Raw genomic sequence first — 19,882 nt, 5'->3', positions numbered from 1 at the left:
TAAAGTTCCTGGGAATTTCACAGCTTGAGCTACAAAACAAATTGAGATCCACATTTAATGTGATTATTTGAAGATGCATGCCTTGAGTCTGTCCAGAGCAACCTTTATCAGCCTATGGTGTTTGTATACCTTAAGGTAAGATAGGTTACTCTTACCGATCCAGCGCATGAGTGAGGTGAGGATCTGGAGGTATTTAGTCTTCTGAGCATCGAAGAAGACGAAAGGGCCCAACATCACAGTGAAGATGCTCTGTAGAGAGGGAGAGATCATCTTAAAACACATTGGAAATCACTTTATACAACATATTCACAAACCAGTGTGTGTTTGGGTTGTGTTTATAATTCCACATTTATGCTTTTCTAGGTCCACAGCATGGGAAATAAATGACAAATAATACAATTGGATTTTTCCAAGATGAAAAGAAATAAAACTCTGTTTTCATGAGAACATGAGGCTATTTATTCTCTTTCCACCCAATATACACCAAACCCCAAAATAAAAAATGTAAGTTGAAATCCTATGAGGCCATCATAGTACCGATTGCCTCATAACAAAGATAGGTCTTATCGAGAGTTGCAATCATCAGTGGCTTCAGCCCCCTCTCTCTATTCCCCATCTATCCCATTCTCTCTGACAATCCCATGTATGATAGTGGAGGTTGAGTGACGTGTGATCTCAAGGCCAGTCACTTCAGTGGCATGTCATCTGAAGAGGAGCCTGCAGGGTAGAACTCACACAGTCAGACACAATAATCTCTAACAGGGCCTGGGGGTGAGAGCTCAATCAGGACACCAAAGTGGGGACAGAAAGACAGAAAGATACAGATGGAGAAATGTTCCACTCAGAAAACCGATCTGCTCCAGTCACTCTCCATCGCCAGGACCTCTGACCCCTCCCATGAACCTCCCTAACTCCACCCTCAGCTCTCCCTTCCCTCTGTGCTGTATTTACAGGGTGGGCCCATGGGTTGTGAGGGCAGGACACAGAGGTCAATGTTGGTGAAATAAGTGTGAGACAGGACAGAGAATGTAGACAGCCTCTACCTGCACAAGGAGGCCATCCACTGGGGACAGGGAAGGGTACAGTGCTGGCTGAATGCTAATACCAAGGACCAGCCGACAGGGAAGGGTGGGATAGGTGGGACCAGACTCATTTAAAACTTTATTATTTCCAGAATTATGGAGGAGAATTGTGAATCCCAGGTGTCAGGAGATGAAAGTGCTGAATAGCACTTAATACCAGCTACGGGTGACTGCTACAAATCAGTGCAGAATTCCCGAAAATGTACTACATCTTGGAGCGACGGACATTAATTTGCAATAGTCATTAATGTGTAATGGAGGAGGCATTATGGAAAGTGTGGAGTGTCCTAAAGAAGGTTAAGTCGTTAACGGTTGAGTGACAGTGAGACATATTTCAGCGCTGAATGGTCAGTGGTGTCTGGGTCTGTCTCTGTACCTGTGGTATGAGACAGTCTAACGTGCCATACTTCATCCTCCAGCCAGACAACAGTCCATCACAGGCCTGATGATACCTCCCATCCATCTGCCAGCAAGTGATGGACTGCTACCACTCTTGGCCTGAGAAGACATGGTATATGCCATCTCAGAGGTGGGGAATATGTGCTTTTCAAGAATAGGGAGGCAGGTAGCCTAGTGGTAAGATCGTTGGACTAGTAACCGAAAGGATGCAAGATCGAATCCCTGAGCTGACAAGGTAAAAATCTGCCGTTCTGCCCCTGAACAAGGCAGTAAACCCACTGTTCCTAGGCCGTCATTGAAAATAAGAATGTGTTCTTAACTGACTTGCCGAGTTAAATAAAGGGAAAATAAAAAGGGCCCTCAAGGCTTTACATTGGAGAGAGAGAGTCTACTGGACCGGACAAAGACCCATATAAACAGAGATTCTCCATCAACGTGAAGAGCATGTTAGAACGGGACCTTTTCACTGCCATAGCTGGAGGCAACATATGGTCTCTACAGAAGAGGAGATAGTTCTGTGGATGAGACTCTGGTGTTGGCCTGGTGTTAAGGCAGTAGTGCGCATGTGGCTGGAGGGGAGAGCTGAGTGGGTCTGCTATGAAAGAAAGATGTCTTTTAAAGCAAACAAAAAAGTAAGAAAACAAAAGATGATGCAAACTTCTGTCTCTCTCATGAAAGAGAAAAGAAACAAAGTTATAATTTTCAAACGGATCTTGCTAATAATACGAGTGGGGAGGCATAGTGTCTGTGGGGTGGCTGATGAATTTCACCCTTCTTGTGCAGTTAGCACCACACATGAATCAAGACACCTCCTCTAACCAATTACAACCTCCCACCACAGCCAGACAATAAGACCTCAGGACACTGGACTACACTTAACCACAGCACAACAGCCAGAGGAAGCAACACAAAAACACAAAACAATTCAAATGGATAAAGAATACGAACAGCAAAAACAGCTCTGTGCTGTATCTTGATAAGGCTTTGTCGGTGAAGGCCAGCATTGACTTACAGAAAGTTGGAGAGAGCCTTTTATCTCTGACAGGGAGAGCAGAGAAGAAAGAAACCATTTTGCCAACAAGGTTTTGTGATGGTAATGACAAATAGGATGGGGAATGGGATGGCATCACACTGGCAAGCAATGCCAAAGCCAGGACCGGAAGGGAAGGCTGGCAGAGGGGCAGGGCTGGAGGCAAGAGAGGCATGGCTTGTGTACAGTATGGGGAGGAGAGGAACAGAGGGAGTGTGGGCAAGGGGAGAGGGCATCAGGTGCCATGTGCTGTAGGGTGACTCAGACCCAGTGTTGGCAGGGCCTTAGGAGCAGGAAGGCACAGGGGGGGCGCAGAGAGAGAGAGAGAGAGAGAGACAGAGGAACAGAACACTTTCCCTGTAACTCTCTTCAGAACCTATAACTACACACTCTGCACCATCTTACTATAGGACGGAGAAGGAGCCTAGAGACAGGGACAAGGAAGTGAAAAGGCCAAAAGAAACCTCATTAAAATAAAAGCTGCAAATTCAGAGCCGTAGACGGACGTTTTTAGAGCAAGGAGGCCTACAAACCTGACTCAGTTACACCAGCTCTGTCAAGAGGAATGAGCCAAGATTCACCCAACTTATTGTGGCAAGCTTGTAGAAGGCTAGCTGAAAAACATTTGACCCAAGTTAAACAATTTAAAAGCAATGCTACCAAATACTAATTGAGTGTATGTAAACGTCTGACCCACTGGGAACGTGTTGAAAGAAATAAAAGCTGAAATAAATAATTCTCTACTACTATTCTGACATTTCACATTCTTAAAATAAAGTGGTGATCCTAACTGACCTAAGACAGGGAATTTTTACTAGGATTAAATGTCAGGAATTGTGAAAAACTGAGTTTAAATGCATGTGGCTAAGGTGTATGTAAACTTCCGACTTTAACTGTGTGTGTGTGTATACACACACACACACACGATGTGACAGGAACAATTATAATGGCATGGGGATAATATCAGTCTTCACTAATCAAAGGTTGGCTCATTCATGGCTTCTGACTGAGACTTGAGGACAACATCACTAATAAAGCGGTTGGGACTGTGATTCAATTCAAGTCCATTTTGGGCCAGCTATTATCATCCTCAGAACCAATGACAGTGAAAACATGTCCTTTCAAATCCCTAGCCCTCAGCGCCATCTGTGTTCAGTGATCTTTCATTTGAAAGGCGGTTCTGCTATTAATAAGGTTTGGTGCAGACGGAGTCAGTGCCCACGGGCCAGCCAAGCACTCAGGTGGACTTATTTAGGACTATCAAGGAGACACAGGAAGCAAAGCACTCCCTGCCAAGTATGCAAGAGGGAAAAACATAGACAATATAGGTAGAGTTCAATGTCTTAGGAAGATTGACTGGCTCTTGGTTTCGATGCATTTAATTCTACGTTCAAGACGCTCTACTGATTTGTTAATCTCACTCTTCCCTGCGCTGCACTGAAATAGATTTTTGTCTATGCATGTTCTTTCCTGACACAGAGTGCTTACGTTTCAAACTTATGCAATAAAAGTTTCCATAGTGAGAACAAACCCTGTTATGGAGAAAACATTATTTTCCTTCCCTCTCTTCGCGGTGTGCTGATGATTTTGTTCCGGCAGAGTGACACCCTCAATCATGACTAGGAGTGTTTCATTTTTGACGACAATGACATTCTTAAGCATCAGCCATTTCTTGCCTCAATATCAGACAACGGTGAGCAACACCAAACCTGCCACAATCACACACTTGAGTGAAATGCAATAAACAATAAGTCAGAGATGAAAACTGCAAAAGTGACCAGGCTGAAGACGGATATAAACACTGATTTATTCTATTACCCCGGCTGAAAGGGTACACACTCTCTCCACAGACCATTAGAGCACTTCTGGAAGGAAGAGACAAGCGAACAGACCCCCAAGGACAATATCCTATCTGATTACAATGACAGGAGAACATGAGGTAGTTCTGTTTTTGCCATAATAATTAGTCAATATGTGGTTTGTTGCCTGGTGGACACACAGTAAAATAGTGTTTAACCACAATTCTGGCACTACACACAGACCCTTAATTTAGATTGTGACCAATGTTCCTACACGCAGCCGCCCACAATTGCCAGCCTGCACAGAGACGCACAAAGGTGAACTTCACTCATCTTTACTAGTTTGTTTGCCCCAAACGTGTACATTTCTGGCCATTTAGAAAAGCGAGTCAGGCAAAGAGCTGTTTATGTCTTGAAGGGGCAGTGTTTTATTTTAAGACAGGCTTGTACAAGCTAAGAAGCCAATAGTGAGGGTAGCATACAGTTTTATATGATTATTCGTTATAATAATGTATGAGGATAATAATACATTTTATTTTGTAAAGTGGTTTCTTGCATTAAGCACAATACAACTACATTTTCAGTTACCTCAATGTCTGAAGGACAAGTGGCTAAACAGGTTAATGTCAGGTCCTGCATGGTTTCAAAAGCCTCATGGAATGAACACCGCAATGGCTGCTACTGTAGGCTGTATCATAGAACAGCTTTCAATAGCTATTTCCATGTTAAAATGTTATGGGATGCATTTCTCCATTGTTTTTGATGGTAGGCCACTCTTGTAGGGCCTGCATTATGATCAAATAGCCACAGTCGTCTACTTTACCACTTAACTTAAAAAGCGGGTACAGCCAGTGTTCACAGTAAAAGCGCCGGAAGTTGCACAGAATTTCTACAAGGTTCAAGTTTGTACTCAGCAGACCTAAAATTTGCTCAGTGCCGAAAGAAAGGATGGAACATTGATGGTGACCCAGAAAAAGAGAAGGCTCAAAGGACACCATCCGTTTCTCATCATGTCCCAATGTCAGGGCCAGAGGGCCTGGAGATCTCCTGCCACCTCCTCTCTCACATTCTCCATCTCTCTTTTCCATCTCTCTCTCTCTTCCTCTTCACACAGTGGGTATCTCCAGCAGGCCATCCCACTCCAGACAGCCATGTGGCTACAGTAATGAGCTCCCCAGCCGAGCAGGCCACCTCCTGTGCATGGTGGGGAGGTGAGCTCATTCACTGGAGTGCTGGGAATGACTCACATGTCAGTTCAATCACCATGGGACTATAGTCACCAAAGTGCTGGAGAAGAAGACTTTCTGGGTTTGGTGCTTTTGTTGAAAATGCCCTCTCAGTTTGGTTATAGAGCTGAGAGGTGGTGTGTGATCATGGAATATACTAGTAGTGTTATGGGAACTACACATTCATTGATATCAATCAAACTTAAAAACCCAAATCATTGGTTTGTTTAATCTGCCGGTGTCCATAATCTCTCCAAAGATCATGGTGGAAAAAGTGGCTGACAATCAATGTCAACAAGTAATCACTATTTTATGTGAAAGATTTGTGTGTAAGGGATCATGTGTATGCAACAGCCGTTGATTAGCTTTGGCTTGCGTCATCTTTGAGTCAATCCGTTGGTCTGGTTAATCACAGCATATATGAGTATTTCACGTGGGCACTTCAGCCATTACAGTTGGCCCACATAACACATCTCTGATCCATGCACCCATTTGAATAATGAATCACCACATTGGTTTCCTCATTCTGGAGGGGTCAGCCAGTTACAACCACCACACAGCTGTCTTGGTGCTCTAGGATAGGTTGGTTACAGGGATTGGATTCAAATCTGCATCACTTGACTGCTAAAAAGCTGTTTGGCATCTTGCTTTTATATTGCTTAGTATTCTGGCCATTGTGTTATTTCTGGTGTTTGGGTGGAGGCGGAGGGGGTTAATGGATGAAAACCCGGAAGCCAGAGACCACTCATGGTGAATTCTCTATGGTCGTGGTCATGAGAATGCCATGTGGTCATGCAGCCTGGAACACTGTAATCCACCCACCATCAAAACAGCAGAACAAAGATTACTATTCCCAATCCCCACAGTCCCAAGATCCCCAGCCATTTGTTTCAGATGTTAATCTTCATTTCGGACAGATTTCACATGGAAAAACCTACATGGGTGGGAGAAGGGAGATAGGATTCCATTCCGGCTCATTTCTGACTAATGAGGATAAATGATAAAATACATTAAATAACAATTCAGCTGAGGTCACCGGTTTCCTTTCAACTTCCTTCGAAAGAAAAGGGAAAACAAGAGAGGTTGGGTGGATGCGGCTCTACTGATTTATACAGGTACAGAGGAGCGTGGTACCATCTTTTAGAATGTGTTTATTAATTTATGGAAGACTGCTTGACAGGATATTGGCATCTCGAAAGGAAAAATCAGCATGTGCACAAGCGAATGGATAGGCTACCAAGATGGACGACTGCTACAAACCAAACATTCACATATTTGAATAAAACCGCTGGGTCCATTGATTTGCCTTCAACCAAATTAAACCCTACTCAACGCATATTCATTGTTAAATATTCAGACTCCTTTCATTCTCAGAACCATCACTATCTCTACTCTGGTGGTGTTTCCTGTGATTCAGAGGGGGAAAGGGTTTGTCCGTTCGGAGTGACTGTACAACTGGAACCATTATTCAGAGGCCAGTGAGAGCAGGTCTGTGGTTGCGGCCCTGTAGTGACTGATGGGTGTGAGCTAGGAGACTGGGTCAACGTGTGATGAACACTGAAGCGACAGTGTCTCTCCCAGCTGGCCACTGGCACTCAGTGGAGGAACGTTATACAGCAACAGGAGGAGTGTGACGGTATGGTGGCGAACACAGAAACTATGATCCACTACTGACAGCACGGGCCCACTGATCTCAGAGATCTAAGTGGGCTCTGCCAAGGCTGTTCATTGCTGGGCTGTTGCTTTCCCTCATAAGTGACACTGATGATGAGCCTCAATAGGATGCACTGAGAATGTGAGAACAAAAACACAGGGTTATTCCCAACTCCGAGCATGCGCTGACCAACTGGCAAATGTCTTCACCGACATTTTCAACCGCTCTCTGTCTGAGTCTGTAATACTAACATGTTTCAAGCAGACCACCATAGTCCCTGTGCCCAAGAAACCTAAGGTAACCTGCCTAAATGACTACTGACCCATAGCACTCACGTCTGTAGTCATGAAATGCTTTGAAAGGCTGGTCATGGCTCACAACACCATCATCCCAGACACCCTGGGCCCACTCCAATTTGCATAACGCACCAACAGATCCACAGATGATGCAATCTCTATTGCACTCCACACTGCCCTTTCACACCTGGACAAAAGGAACACTTATGTGAGAATACTATTCATTGACTACAGCTCAGTGTTCAACACCATAGTGCCCTCAAAGCTCATCACTAAGCTAAGGACTCTGGGACTAAACACCTTCCTTTGCAACTGGATCCTGGACTTCCTGACGGGCCACCCCCAGGTGGTAAGGGTGGGTAAAATCCCTCAGGACCCCTCAGGGGTGCGTGTTCAGTCCCCTCCAGTGATCCCTGTTCACTCATGACTGCACGGCCAGGCATGACTCCAACAACATTAAGTTTGCTGATGACAACAGCGGTAGGCCTGATCACCGACAATGATAAGACAGCCTATAGGGAGGAGGTCAGGGACCTGGCCGTGTGGTGCAAGGACAACAACCTCTCAATCAACGTGATCCGCAAGGCACTACAGAGGGTAGTGCGTATGGCCCAGTACATCACTAGGGCCAAGCTTCCTGCCATCCATGACCTCTATACCAGGCCGTGTCAGAGGAAGACCTTAAAAATTGTCAAAGATTCCAGCCACCCTAGTTATAAACTGCTCTCTCTGCTACTGCACGCGGTACCGGAGTGCCAAGTCTAGGTCCAAGAGGTTCCTAAATAACTTCTACCCCAAGCCATAAGACTCCTGAACATCTAATCAAAAGGCTACCCAAACTATTTGCATTGACCCCCCCCCCGCTACTCTCTGTCATTATATATGCATGGTCACTTTAATAACTCTACCTACATGTACATACAGTGGGGCAAAAAAGTATTTAGTCAGCCATCAATTGTGCAAGTTCTCCCACTTAAAAAGATGAGAGAGGCCTGTAATTTTCATCATAGGTACACTTGTGGGAGGCTACCCGGTAGCATCCCACCTCGCCAACAGCCAGTGAAAGTGCAGGGCGCCAAATTCAAAACAACAAAAATCTCATAATTAAAATTACTCAAGCATACAAGTATTTTACACCATTTTAAAGATAAAATTCCCGTTAATCCAGCCACAGTGTCTGATTTTTTACAACGAAAGCACCACAAACGATTATGTTAGGTCACCACCAACTCACAGAAAAACACAGCTATTTTTCCAACCAAAGACCAAAGAGACAAACAAATAGAGATCAAATGAATCACTAATCTTTGATGATCTTCATGTTACACAATACATGTATGATTTGTTCGATAAAGTGCATATATATATTTTAAAAAACTCATTTTACATTGGCGCGTTATGTTCAGTAGTTCTAAAACATACGGTGATTGTGCAGAGCCACATCTATGTACAGAAATACTCATTATAAATGTTGATGAAAATACAAGTGTTATACATCGAATTAGAGATACACTTTTCCTTAATGCAACCGCTGTGTAAGATTTCAAAAAAACTTTAAGGAAAAAGCAAACCATGCAATAATCTGAGCACAGTCAGCGTGCAGCCAAAAATATATCCGCCATATTGTGTAGTCAAAATAAGTCGGAAATTGTATTATAAATATTCACTTACCTTTGATGATCTTCATCAGATTGCACTCCCAGGAATCCCAGTTCCATGATAAATATTTGATTTGTTTGATAATGTCCATCATTTATGTCCAAATAGCTTCTTTTGTTAACGCGTTTGGTAAACAAATCTAAACGCGCGTTCAGGTCCAGACGAACGTCAGACGAAAAATTCAAAATGTTATATTACAGCCCGTATAAACTTGTCAAACTAAGTATAGAATCAATCTTTACAATGTTTTTTATCATAAATGTTCAATAATGTTCCAACCAGAGAATTTCATTGTCTGTAGAAAAGCAATGGAACGAGAGCTAACTCTCTCGTGACTGCACCTCAGAGCCTTTGGCAATCTGCCAGACACCTGGCTCAATCAGCTCTCATTCGCCCCCACTTCACAGTAGAAGCCTGAAACAACGTTTTAAAGACTGTTGACATCTAGTGGAAGCTTTAGGAAGTGCAATATGACCCCATTTACACTGCATATTGGAATGGCAATGAGTTGAAAAACTACAAACCTCAGATGACCCACTTCCTGGCTGGATTTTTCTCAGGTTTTCGCCTGCCATATGAGTTCTGTTATACTCACAGACATCATTCAACCAGTTTTAGAAACTTCAGAGTGTTTTCTAGCCAATACTACTAATACTATGCATATATTAGCATCTGGGACAGAGTGGCAGGCAGTTTACTCTGGGCACCTTATTCATCCAAGCTACTCAATACTGCCCCCCTGTCACCAAGAAGTTAAAATAAAGTGGTGATCCTAACTGACCTAAAACAGGGGAATTTTTACCGGGATTAAATGTTAGGAATTGTGAAAAACTGAGTTGAAATGCAGTTGGCTAAGGTATGTAAACTTCCGACTTCAACTGTACATACAATAGGCCATAAAAGCCCATGAGGGATGTATAAACCCAAGCTGATGGTGATAACAAGTCAATTGATTCATTGAACTTGTTGAGAGCAAGGGGAGCAAGGAGAGAAATGAGAGGAGAAAGCAGAAGAGAGTGAGATTAAAAGGAGGGGCAACACATATGAGAAGGAAAGAGGAGGGCCTACGGGGCAGTAGCACCATGTACTCTCAAACGTTCTGAAGCTTTGTGTATGTCAGGATGAAAGAGAGACTACCTCCTGCATCATTAATCACCAAAATGCATTATTATCAAGCAGCCATAATTAAAAAACTAAATTAATTATCAAATAAATTGATGCTTAAATAGAAAAGATTGCCTTGCCGAATTTCCTAAACAACCAACACCCAGTCCTTGCTCTAATGAAAAAAATGAAAGCAATTAAGAAACAAGGCTATATTTTGCCTCAGTCAATTTATTGAGACAAATTGAATTAACTGATTTAGGGATACAAACATTAGGCCTCTCCATTTTAATCTGTGTGCAGAGGAACACTACAGACTGTCACGAAAGTGTCTCAAGCTCATCCATGATCACATATTCAACAAGGGTAGTAGGGTACTAACACAGTGTAGGAGGATTGGGATGTTTCTACTTCATGGACCAAGGGGGCTCAATTCAGTGTTAAGAGGCATAAATCATAAACACCATTCAGTGTTTGCAGCGAGGGGGAATGTTTGAATTAAAATGTATCAAGTACAGTTTTTTCACACCATGAACATTATTTTTTTTTCTAATTAGAAAATGACAGTTCATACCTGCATTCTTGACGAGCAAAAATAGTTGTTTTTATGTTGGAGATATTCAGTTACAACAGAGTTGAATTCAAATAGGCCTAAAGTTTTCTAATCAGAAGCACGCTTCCCATTGGCGTCACCGTAAAACTGCATACAGACGATCTTCAAAACTGAAACTAAGGGCTCAGACACGTCAATAGCTTTTGCTGGCCGAGAGTGTTTAGCACCTCTGAACTTAATTTGCGAACTGAGTGCGCACCTATTTTTAGGAACGACCAATATTGGTCGATTGTTTGGTCGTTAAGCTGTTGGTCGACAGAGATCGCTTTAGTAGAGAAGTAACAAATAAATATAAATATTTGCACCCACCTCAGTGAACTAATCGATTGCGGAGGCCTAGACTAAAAGCCAATGTATGCTTGATTCAAAAATGTGGTTGGAGGTTCCATATGGAGTGTGTGAAGCAACCGCAGAACCTCCAGAGGCATGCAGAGGCCAAATCGAGCTCTGTACCCCTTCACCATGCGCCTCCCAAATTGTTTAACAATGCAGAGGGCGCTGTACAGCTCCGCATTGACATGATTGGTTGATGGTAGGTGGGGGCGGTACATCCTATATAAAAACAAACTCACTTCCTTGACAACAGCTCTGCACTCCGTGAAGGGCAAGAAGTATGAATTCCCTGACTTCTGCTGAGACCATATCACCGTTAATGCTTCATGGCCAACGCTGACGACTGATTGATCATGCACCCAGATGCACAATGCACTTCCCTCTCCAGAATGTGCTCTCTCTCCTGCCAATTTGTGCACATTAATTGATTCAGAATTTTGTGCGAATTGTTTACGTTTGATTGTTAGTGTACATCAATTCCCCATTACATACAGTACATTCAGAAAGTATTCAGACCCCTAGACTTTTCCCACTTTGTTACGTTACAGCCTAATTCTAAAGTGGATAAAATCGTTTTTTCACCCTCATCAATCTACACACAATACCCCATAATGACAAAGCAAAAATCATTTTAGCATTTTTGGCAAATGTATTAAAAATAAAAACCTGAAATATCAGTTATATAAGTATTCAGAACCTTTACTCAGTACTTTGTTGAAGCACCTTTGGCAGCAATTACAGCCTCGAGTGTTCATGGGTATGACGCTACAAGCTTGACACACCTGTATTTGGGAAGTTTCTCCCATTCCTCTCTGCAGTTCCTCTCAAGCTCTGTCAGGTTGGATGGGGAGCGTTGCTGCACAGCTATTTTCAGGTCTCTCCAGAGATGTTAGATCGGGTTCAAGTCTGGGCTCTGGCTGGGCCACTCCAGGACATTCAGAGACTTGTCCCGAAGCCACTCCTGCATTGTCTTGGCTGTGTGCTTAGGGTCATTGTCCTTTTGGAAGGTGAACCTTCGCCCCAGTGAGGTCCTGAGTGCTCTTGAGAAGGTTTTCATTAAAGGATCTCTCTGTACTTTGCTCTGTTCATCTTTCCCTCAATCCTGACTAGTCCCCCAGTCCCTGCCACTGAAAAACATCCCCACAGTATGATGCTGCCACCACCATGCTTCACCGTAGGGATGGTGCTAGGTTTCCTCCAGACATGAAGCTTGGCATTCAGGCCAAAGAGTTCAATCTTGGTTTCATCAGACCAGAGAATCTTGTTTCTCATTGTCAGAGTCCTTTATGTGCCTTTTGGCAAACTCCAAGCGGGCTGTCATGTGCCTTTTACTGAGGAGTGGCTTCTTGGTGGTTCCAAACTTCTTCCATTTAAGAATGACGGAGGCCACTGTGTTCTTGGGGACCTTCAATGCTGCAGAAATGTTTTGGTACCCTTCCCCAGATCTGTACCTCGACACAATCCTGTCTCGGAGCTCTACGGCCAAATCCTTCAACCTCATAGCTTAGTTTTTGCTTTGTCACTGTCAACTGTGGGACCTTGTATAGACAGGTGTGTGCCTTTCCAAATCATGTCCAAACAATTAAATTTACCACAGAATAAGACTGTAACGTAATAAAATTTGGAAAAGGGAAAGGGGTCTGAATAGTTTCTGAATTAACTGTATATTACTAGTAGTACATTTAAGGTAAATTCCTATCATTTTTCATCTACAATGTTTGTTACTTTTGTTACGGTCATTTAATTGAATGCATTCAATATTATTCCAGTCTTCCTGTTCTCATTGTCGAAGTGAACACATTGTTTGCAGAGTGCACAACCTATACTACTCTTGGTTTGTTTAATTCCAGTTACGGGTTCTGTCAATTTAGTCATTGTATTTTGTTTGGAGCGCTCCTGTCAATGTTGAGTAAGGATGCACACGCATAGAAGTAGGCTTATTGGCTACCTGGCCTGCGCACAAATGTAGGCATATAAATATGCCAATTTAGGGATCTGCTAGTATTCCTGATTGGCTTAACACACCACCACTAATGAATGACCTGTGGAGCTTCTCAAAGTGATGTTTTCTTCACCTCAAACAGCAAGCAAACAAAGTCTGTTTTTACATCCATTGATAATTACAATAGTTCCTCGATGCATTTGAGAAATATTTCCAGCTCTCTCCCTTTCGATAACCACTCAGCGTGGGGAAAAATGTCATGCCCTGATCCAGTGGAAAAGTCATAAAATAGACTTCTTATCAGTGCTGGACTTAGGTTCCGGTATGGTTTATATTTAGGTGCAGGAGCTCCACAATCATTTTGAGCTAATATTCTATAAGAGGAACAGCTCTCAGCTCCAGTGAGCTCCAGCCCAAGTCGAGCACTGCTTCTTAGCTTACAGCTGTGTCTGTACCGAGCTCACTGGCGCAGGAAACTGAGGGCCCAGAATATTTTATACAATGTTGCAAGTTCACTAGCGCAAGCTTTGGGCCAGAACCAAGTTAATAGTTGATACCATGTTTAAAGTTTGTTGCAGACAGGCCATGTGTAGAAAATGTGATTTAAATATTTTTAAATAAATAAATAAATAAATTTTTTTTTTTTATCTGGATATTTCTACTTGCAGGCTGCAATGTTTTTATTTGTGGCTTTATATAGGCAATTTTTGCATAGTTAGAAATGGCAATACAAGTTACTTTTTTTAGGGTTGTATCATTTTCATGTAGATAGAATTTTGATAAACCACATGACAATGATTGAGATATGTTGAAGATGTTATTATAAATAGAATCGCATGAAAAATGTAGGCAGTCCGACATCTACAGCGGTGGTCCCTAAAACACAGCGTGCTGAATGATCTGCAGACGAACGCTAGATCTACATTCGGTGCGATGTGTGTGAGCCCCAACTCCTGCAGTCTTCAGAAGAATTACATTACTAGAACTGCATCGAACAACTTGTTTTGATCCCCCCCAAAAAGCAATTCTGCTGTAGAAACACAAAATACATAAATGAGTTGAAGGGATGTTAGGCCTGGGGTCATTCATTATTTTCCCCTCAGTGAGTGTAGGAGAGACACACAGAGACAGAGGCTTTATTGGGTATAAAGGAGAGCTTATCTTGTGGTAGCAGCAGCCTTGCCATCCCCCTGTGTGACGAACGGCCATAGACTCATCAATGTCAGATCTCCTCTGCATCAACTGTGGATGCATCACCGGCCCTGCAGGCCCAGAGGTCACTATCAGGCAAGCGGAAACTGAACACTTCCAAAATAAGGGATATAAAACCACCAGAGATGAATAAATAACACTGTCTCTCTCCGTGGACATGGCTTGTGTGTGAAAGTCCACCTATGGAGGAGGCTTCAGGAAGCCAGTGAGCCAGACTGAGACTATGGACGGGTTGGAAACCTGTCAGATAGAATGGGTCAGTGTCTCTGACAGGATCTTTATACAGGAGGTGTGTGTGGACCCAAGTAGCCTGACATACAGGGTTCCCACTGGACCTCCACGTGTTACAGCTGTCCCACAAACACTCAATGACACACCCAGTACACACAGACTCTACCCAAAACTGAGCTTGCTTCAATAACTGTCTAAAATATGACCGTACAATGCTAAATTAGAAAATTGCAACTTTGACAAGGCTACAAGGAACACATTTTATCTTGATTCCATTAGCTTCACTCACCAAGGTCAAGCTGATGTCCAGATGTATGAGCCTAATGGTTAGCTCATGGCTACCATCACTGTGAGATGTGTGAAAATAATAAAAACCACCTCAACACTCATCTTTCTCATACACAGCTCGCTCTCAGTGGAAGTGGGATATACTCAACACAGACACTTTTATTGTTAATTAAGTAGATGACCCAGGAGACAACCATCTAGTCTCTACGCAATTAAAGATGACTGTAATGAGAGGAAGGATGACAGCAGCCAGAGGATGGGATGGGACAGGACATGGAGGTGGTAAGTATAGGTGTAAGTGTGGATGGGATGGGACAGGACATGGAGGAGGTAAGTGTAGGTGTGGATGGGATGGGACAGGACATGGAGGAGGTAAGTGTAGGTGAGGGGGATGTTCAGTGTAGATGGGATGGGACAGGACATGGAGGAGGTAGGTGTAGGTGAGGGGGGGGGGGGGTAAGTGTAGATGGGATGGGACAGGACATGGAGGAGGTAAGTGTAGGTGAGGGGGATGTTCAGTGTAGATGGGATGGAACAGGACATGGAGGAGGTAAGTGTAGGTGAGGGGGGGGGTAAGTTTAGATGGGATGGGACAAGGGGTAAGTGTAGATGGGACAGGACATGGAGGAGGTAAGTGTAGGTGAGGGGGGGGGGGGGGTAAGTCTGGATGGGATGGGACAGGACATGGAGGAGGTAAGTGTAGGTGGGGGGGGGGGGGGGGGAAGTGTAGATGGGATGGGACAGGACATGGAGGAGGTAAGTGTAGGTGGGGGGGGGGGTTCAGTGTAGATGGGATGGGACAGGACATGGAGGAGGTAAGTGTAGGTGAGGGGGGGGGGGGGGGTAAGTGTAGATGGGATGGGACAGGACATGGAGGAGGTAAGTGTAGGTGAGGGGGGTGGGGTTCAGTGTAGATGGGATGGGACAGGACATGGAGGAGGTAAGTGTAGGTGGGGGGGGGGGGGGGGCTGTAGATGGGATGGGACAGGACATGGAGGAGGTAAGTGTAGGGGAGGGGTTAAGTGTAGATGGGATGGGACAGGACATGGAGGAGGTAAGTGTAGGTGAGGGGGGGGGGGGGGTAAGTCTGGATGGGATGGGACAGGACATGGAGGAGGACAGGTGGAGGAGGTAAGTGTGGATGGGATGGGACAGGACATGGAGGAGGTAAGTGTAGGTGGGGGGTGGGGTTCAGTGTAGATGGGATGGGACAGGACATGGAGGAGGTAAGTGTAGGTGGGGGGGGGGGGGGGGGGTCTGTAGATGGGATGGGACAGGACATGGAGGAGGTAAGTGTAGGGGAGGGGTTAAGTGTAGATGGGATGGGACAGGACATGGAGGAGGTAAGTGTAGGTGAGGGGGGGGGTAAGTTTAGATGGGATGGGACAGGACATGGAGGAGGTAAGTGTAGGTGAGGGGGATGTTCAGTGTAGATGGGATGGGACAGGACATGGAGGAGGTAGGTGTAGGTGAGGGGGGGGGGGGTAAGTGTAGATGGGATGGGACAGGACATGGAGGAGGTAAGTGTAGGTGAGGGGGATGTTCAGTGTAGATGGGATGAGACATGGAGGAGGTAAGTGTAAGTGAGGGGGATGTTCAGTGTAGATGGGATGGGACAGGACATGGAGGAGGTAAGTGTAGGTGAGGGGGGGGGGTAAGTTTAGATGGGATGGGACAAGGGGTAAGTGTAGATGGGACAGGACATGGAGGAGGTAAGTGTAGGTGAGGGGGGGGCGTAAGTCTGGATGGGATGGGACAGGACATGGAGGAGGTAAGTGTAGGTGGGGGGGGGGGGGGGGGAGTGTAGATGGGATGGGACAGGACATGGAGGAGGTAAGTGTAGGTGGGGGGGGGGGGGGGGGTTCAGTGTAGATGGGATGGGACAGGACATGGAGGAGGTAAGTGTAGGTGAGGGGGGGGGGGGTAAGTGTAGATGGGATGGGACAGGACATGGAGGAGGTAAGTGTAGGTGAGGGGGGGTAAGTGTAGATGGGATGGGACAGGACATGGAGGAGGTAAGTGTAGGTGGGGGAGGGGGGGTTCAGTGTAGATGGGATGGGACATGGAGGAGGTAAGTGTAGGTGATGGGATGGGACAGGACATGGAGGAGGTAAGTGTAGGTGTAGATGGGATGGGACAGGACATGGAGGAGGTAAGTGTAGGTGGGGGAGGGGGGGGTTCAGTGTAGATGGGATGGGACAGGACATGGAGGAGGTAAGTGTAGGTGGGGGAGGGGGGGTTCAGTGTAGATGGGATGGGACAGGACATGGAGGAGGTAAGTGTAGATGAGGGGGGGGTAAGTGTAGATGGGATGGGACAGGACATGGAGGAGGTAAGTGTAGGTTAGGGGGGGGGGGGGGTAAGTGTAGATGGGATATTTTGCCACCTGCCTGTGACTATTTAACACATCAGAATTGCTCAACACTACAGTAATGCAGTTGAGCCCAATTCCTCTTCACTCTGTCTCAGTAGGAGATGACAGAACACTAATGAAGGAAGTTGAAGCAGACGTCAGTAAAATCAAATGAGTTTGACCTGTGGTATTTCAAATGTACACACCTCTGTAGGGCTAGCCCACATGAAGACTAAAGCATGCATATAGATGCATCTTTATTTATTTCACTGCAGTACTAATAAATCACACTGGCTGGGCTTGTCATTGCCAACTAGTATTTGTTAGGCCAAGAGTTTGACAATCCACCAGCATTCCTAGGTCAGCATACGGTCTCAGGACAGTCTGACAGAGAATCCATGTGTAGGCCTAAACTTTTTAAAAGGCAAATGCTCAACTATTAAGAACCATTTACAGCATGATTAAGCAAGTGATTGCAGTGTTCCACTTGTGTGAGTCTATTTGAGACTAAATGGTGAGGACCACTGAGCTTTCAAATGTATGCCCTCACACACAGCCGCTTTGTTTGAATAACAATGTCACATGAGGGTTACCATTAGGAACCGCTGTGCCGGACATTTGACCAGCAACATTTTAAATTTACCGGACCCATATGCATTGGGTGCGTAACCTATCTCAATATGATGATTTATTCATGTTAACATTTGTGCCAGCATTGCCAGCCTTTTTAGGATACCACAATGTGCTTAAGATCATCAATAACTATAAATGCGACAGTGAAAGCATCTTGGTTACACTTGACGTTCAGTCTCTCTACACTAATAGCCCGCATGACACAAGCCTACAAGCGCTCTCACGCTATCCCAACACTAGACCCGAGGGTCTCTTACCCCCGTCTAACTTTATTCTGTCTCTCACTAAAAAAGCCCTCACATCAAATGACTTCCAGTTTCTACCAACAGATTCAGAGTACAGCAATGGGAACTGACTTCGCTCCTAACAATGCAAATGTATTCATGGGACACTGGGAGGAGACCTTCATTTATGATGTCCAGAAAAAAAAATATTTCCAGAATATCACCCTTTGGAAAAGATACATAGACGACATCCTACTGGTATGGAACGGTACTGAAGGTCTCCTCTCAGAGTTAATTTCTTATCATTTATCTGAAACCAATCTCAAATTCACAACAGAGAGAAGAGAAGAAAACAGACTTGGAGTCTACTATCTTCTGCAAGCCGCACAGACAGTAACCACCCCGTACACCATAAGCAGAACATACTGGTAGCTCAATTCCTAAGACTCCGAAGTAACTGTAGCACAGACAGATTTTGAGCGCAAAGCTAATCGTATGCACACTAGGTTCCTGCAATGTGGGGAGTTATTGAACAGACCTATACCCGTGCTAGAGAGACTGAACGTCAAAGCCTACTCACTGGCACTAATAGTGGTGATTCTCTGATCCACCTCTACGCAGACAACACCATTCTGTATACTTCTGGCCCTTCTTTGGACACTGTGTTAACTAACCTCCAGATGAGCTTCAATGCAATACATTTCTCCTTCCCTGGCCTCCAACTGCCCTTAAATGCAAGTAAAACTAAATGCATGCTCTTCAACCGATCGCTGCCCACACCTGCACCAGACTCATATTAAGCATCTCCAATCCAAAATGAAATCTAGAATCGGCTTCCTATTTCGCAACAAAGCATCCTTCACTCACGCTGCCAAACTTGACTATCCTACCGATCCTTGACTTCAGCGATGTCATTTACAAAATAGCCTCCAACACTACTCAGCAAATTGAATGCAGTCTATCACAGCGCCATCCATTTTGTCACCAAAGCCCCATATACTACCCACCACTGCGACCTGTATGCTCTCGTTGGCTGGCCCTCGCTTCATATTCGTCGCCAAACTCACTGGCTCCAAGTCATCCACAAGTCTCTGCTAGGTAAAGCCCCGCCTATCTCAGCTCACTGGTGACCATAGCCGCACCCACCTATAGCACACGCTCCAGCAGGAATATTTCACTGGTCACCTCCAAAGCCAATTCCTCCTTTGGCCGCCTTTCCTTCCAGTTCTCTGCTGCCAATGACTAGAACAAATTGCAAAAATCACTGAAGCTGGTGACTCATATCTCCCTCACTTGCTATATTGTATTTACTTTGCCACCATGGCCTTTTTTTGCCTTTACCTCCCTTATCTCACCTCATTTGCTCACATCGTATATAGACTTGTTTATACTGTATTATTGACTGTATGTTTGTTTTACTCCATGTGTAACTCTGTGTCGTTGTATGTGTCGAACTGTATTGCTTTATCTTGGCCAGGTCGCAATTGTAAATGAGAACTTGTTCTCAACTTGCCTACCTGGTTAAATAAAGGTTAAATAAATTAAATAAAAACCAACTTTAAGCATCAGCTATCAGAGCAGCTTACAGATAGATCATTGCACCTGTACATAGCCCATCTGTAAATAGCCCATCCAGCTACCGCATCCCCATACTGTTATTTATTTATTTTTTGCTCCTTTGCACCCCAGTATCTCTACTTGCACATTCATCTTCTGCACATCTATCACTCCAGTGTTTAATTGCTAAATTGTAATTATTTTGCCATTACGGCCTATTTATTGCCTTACCTCCCTAATCTTACCT

At 44.5% G+C, this 19,882-nt stretch overlaps 1 protein-coding gene across 2 annotated transcripts in view; it reads right to left on the bottom strand.

The window, feature by feature from the left end:
* Positions 1-19,882, bottom strand: part of LOC139421439 (transmembrane protein 104-like) — an 85,162-nt gene that overhangs the window by 25,064 nt on the left and 40,216 nt on the right. For both annotated transcript variants that reach the window (XM_071172347.1, XM_071172348.1), the window contains one exon: positions 156-249. In XM_071172347.1, the coding sequence (XP_071028448.1) occupies positions 156-249 (94 nt within the window). The remainder of the gene's footprint in view (positions 1-155; positions 250-19,882) is intronic.

Source organism: Oncorhynchus clarkii, chromosome 12 (assembly GCF_045791955.1).
Source record: "Oncorhynchus clarkii lewisi isolate Uvic-CL-2024 chromosome 12, UVic_Ocla_1.0, whole genome shotgun sequence".
NCBI lineage: Eukaryota > Metazoa > Chordata > Actinopteri > Salmoniformes > Salmonidae > Oncorhynchus > Oncorhynchus clarkii.
The sequence above is the reverse complement of the archived record's forward strand: the minus strand, read 5'-3'. Positions and strand labels throughout refer to the sequence as shown.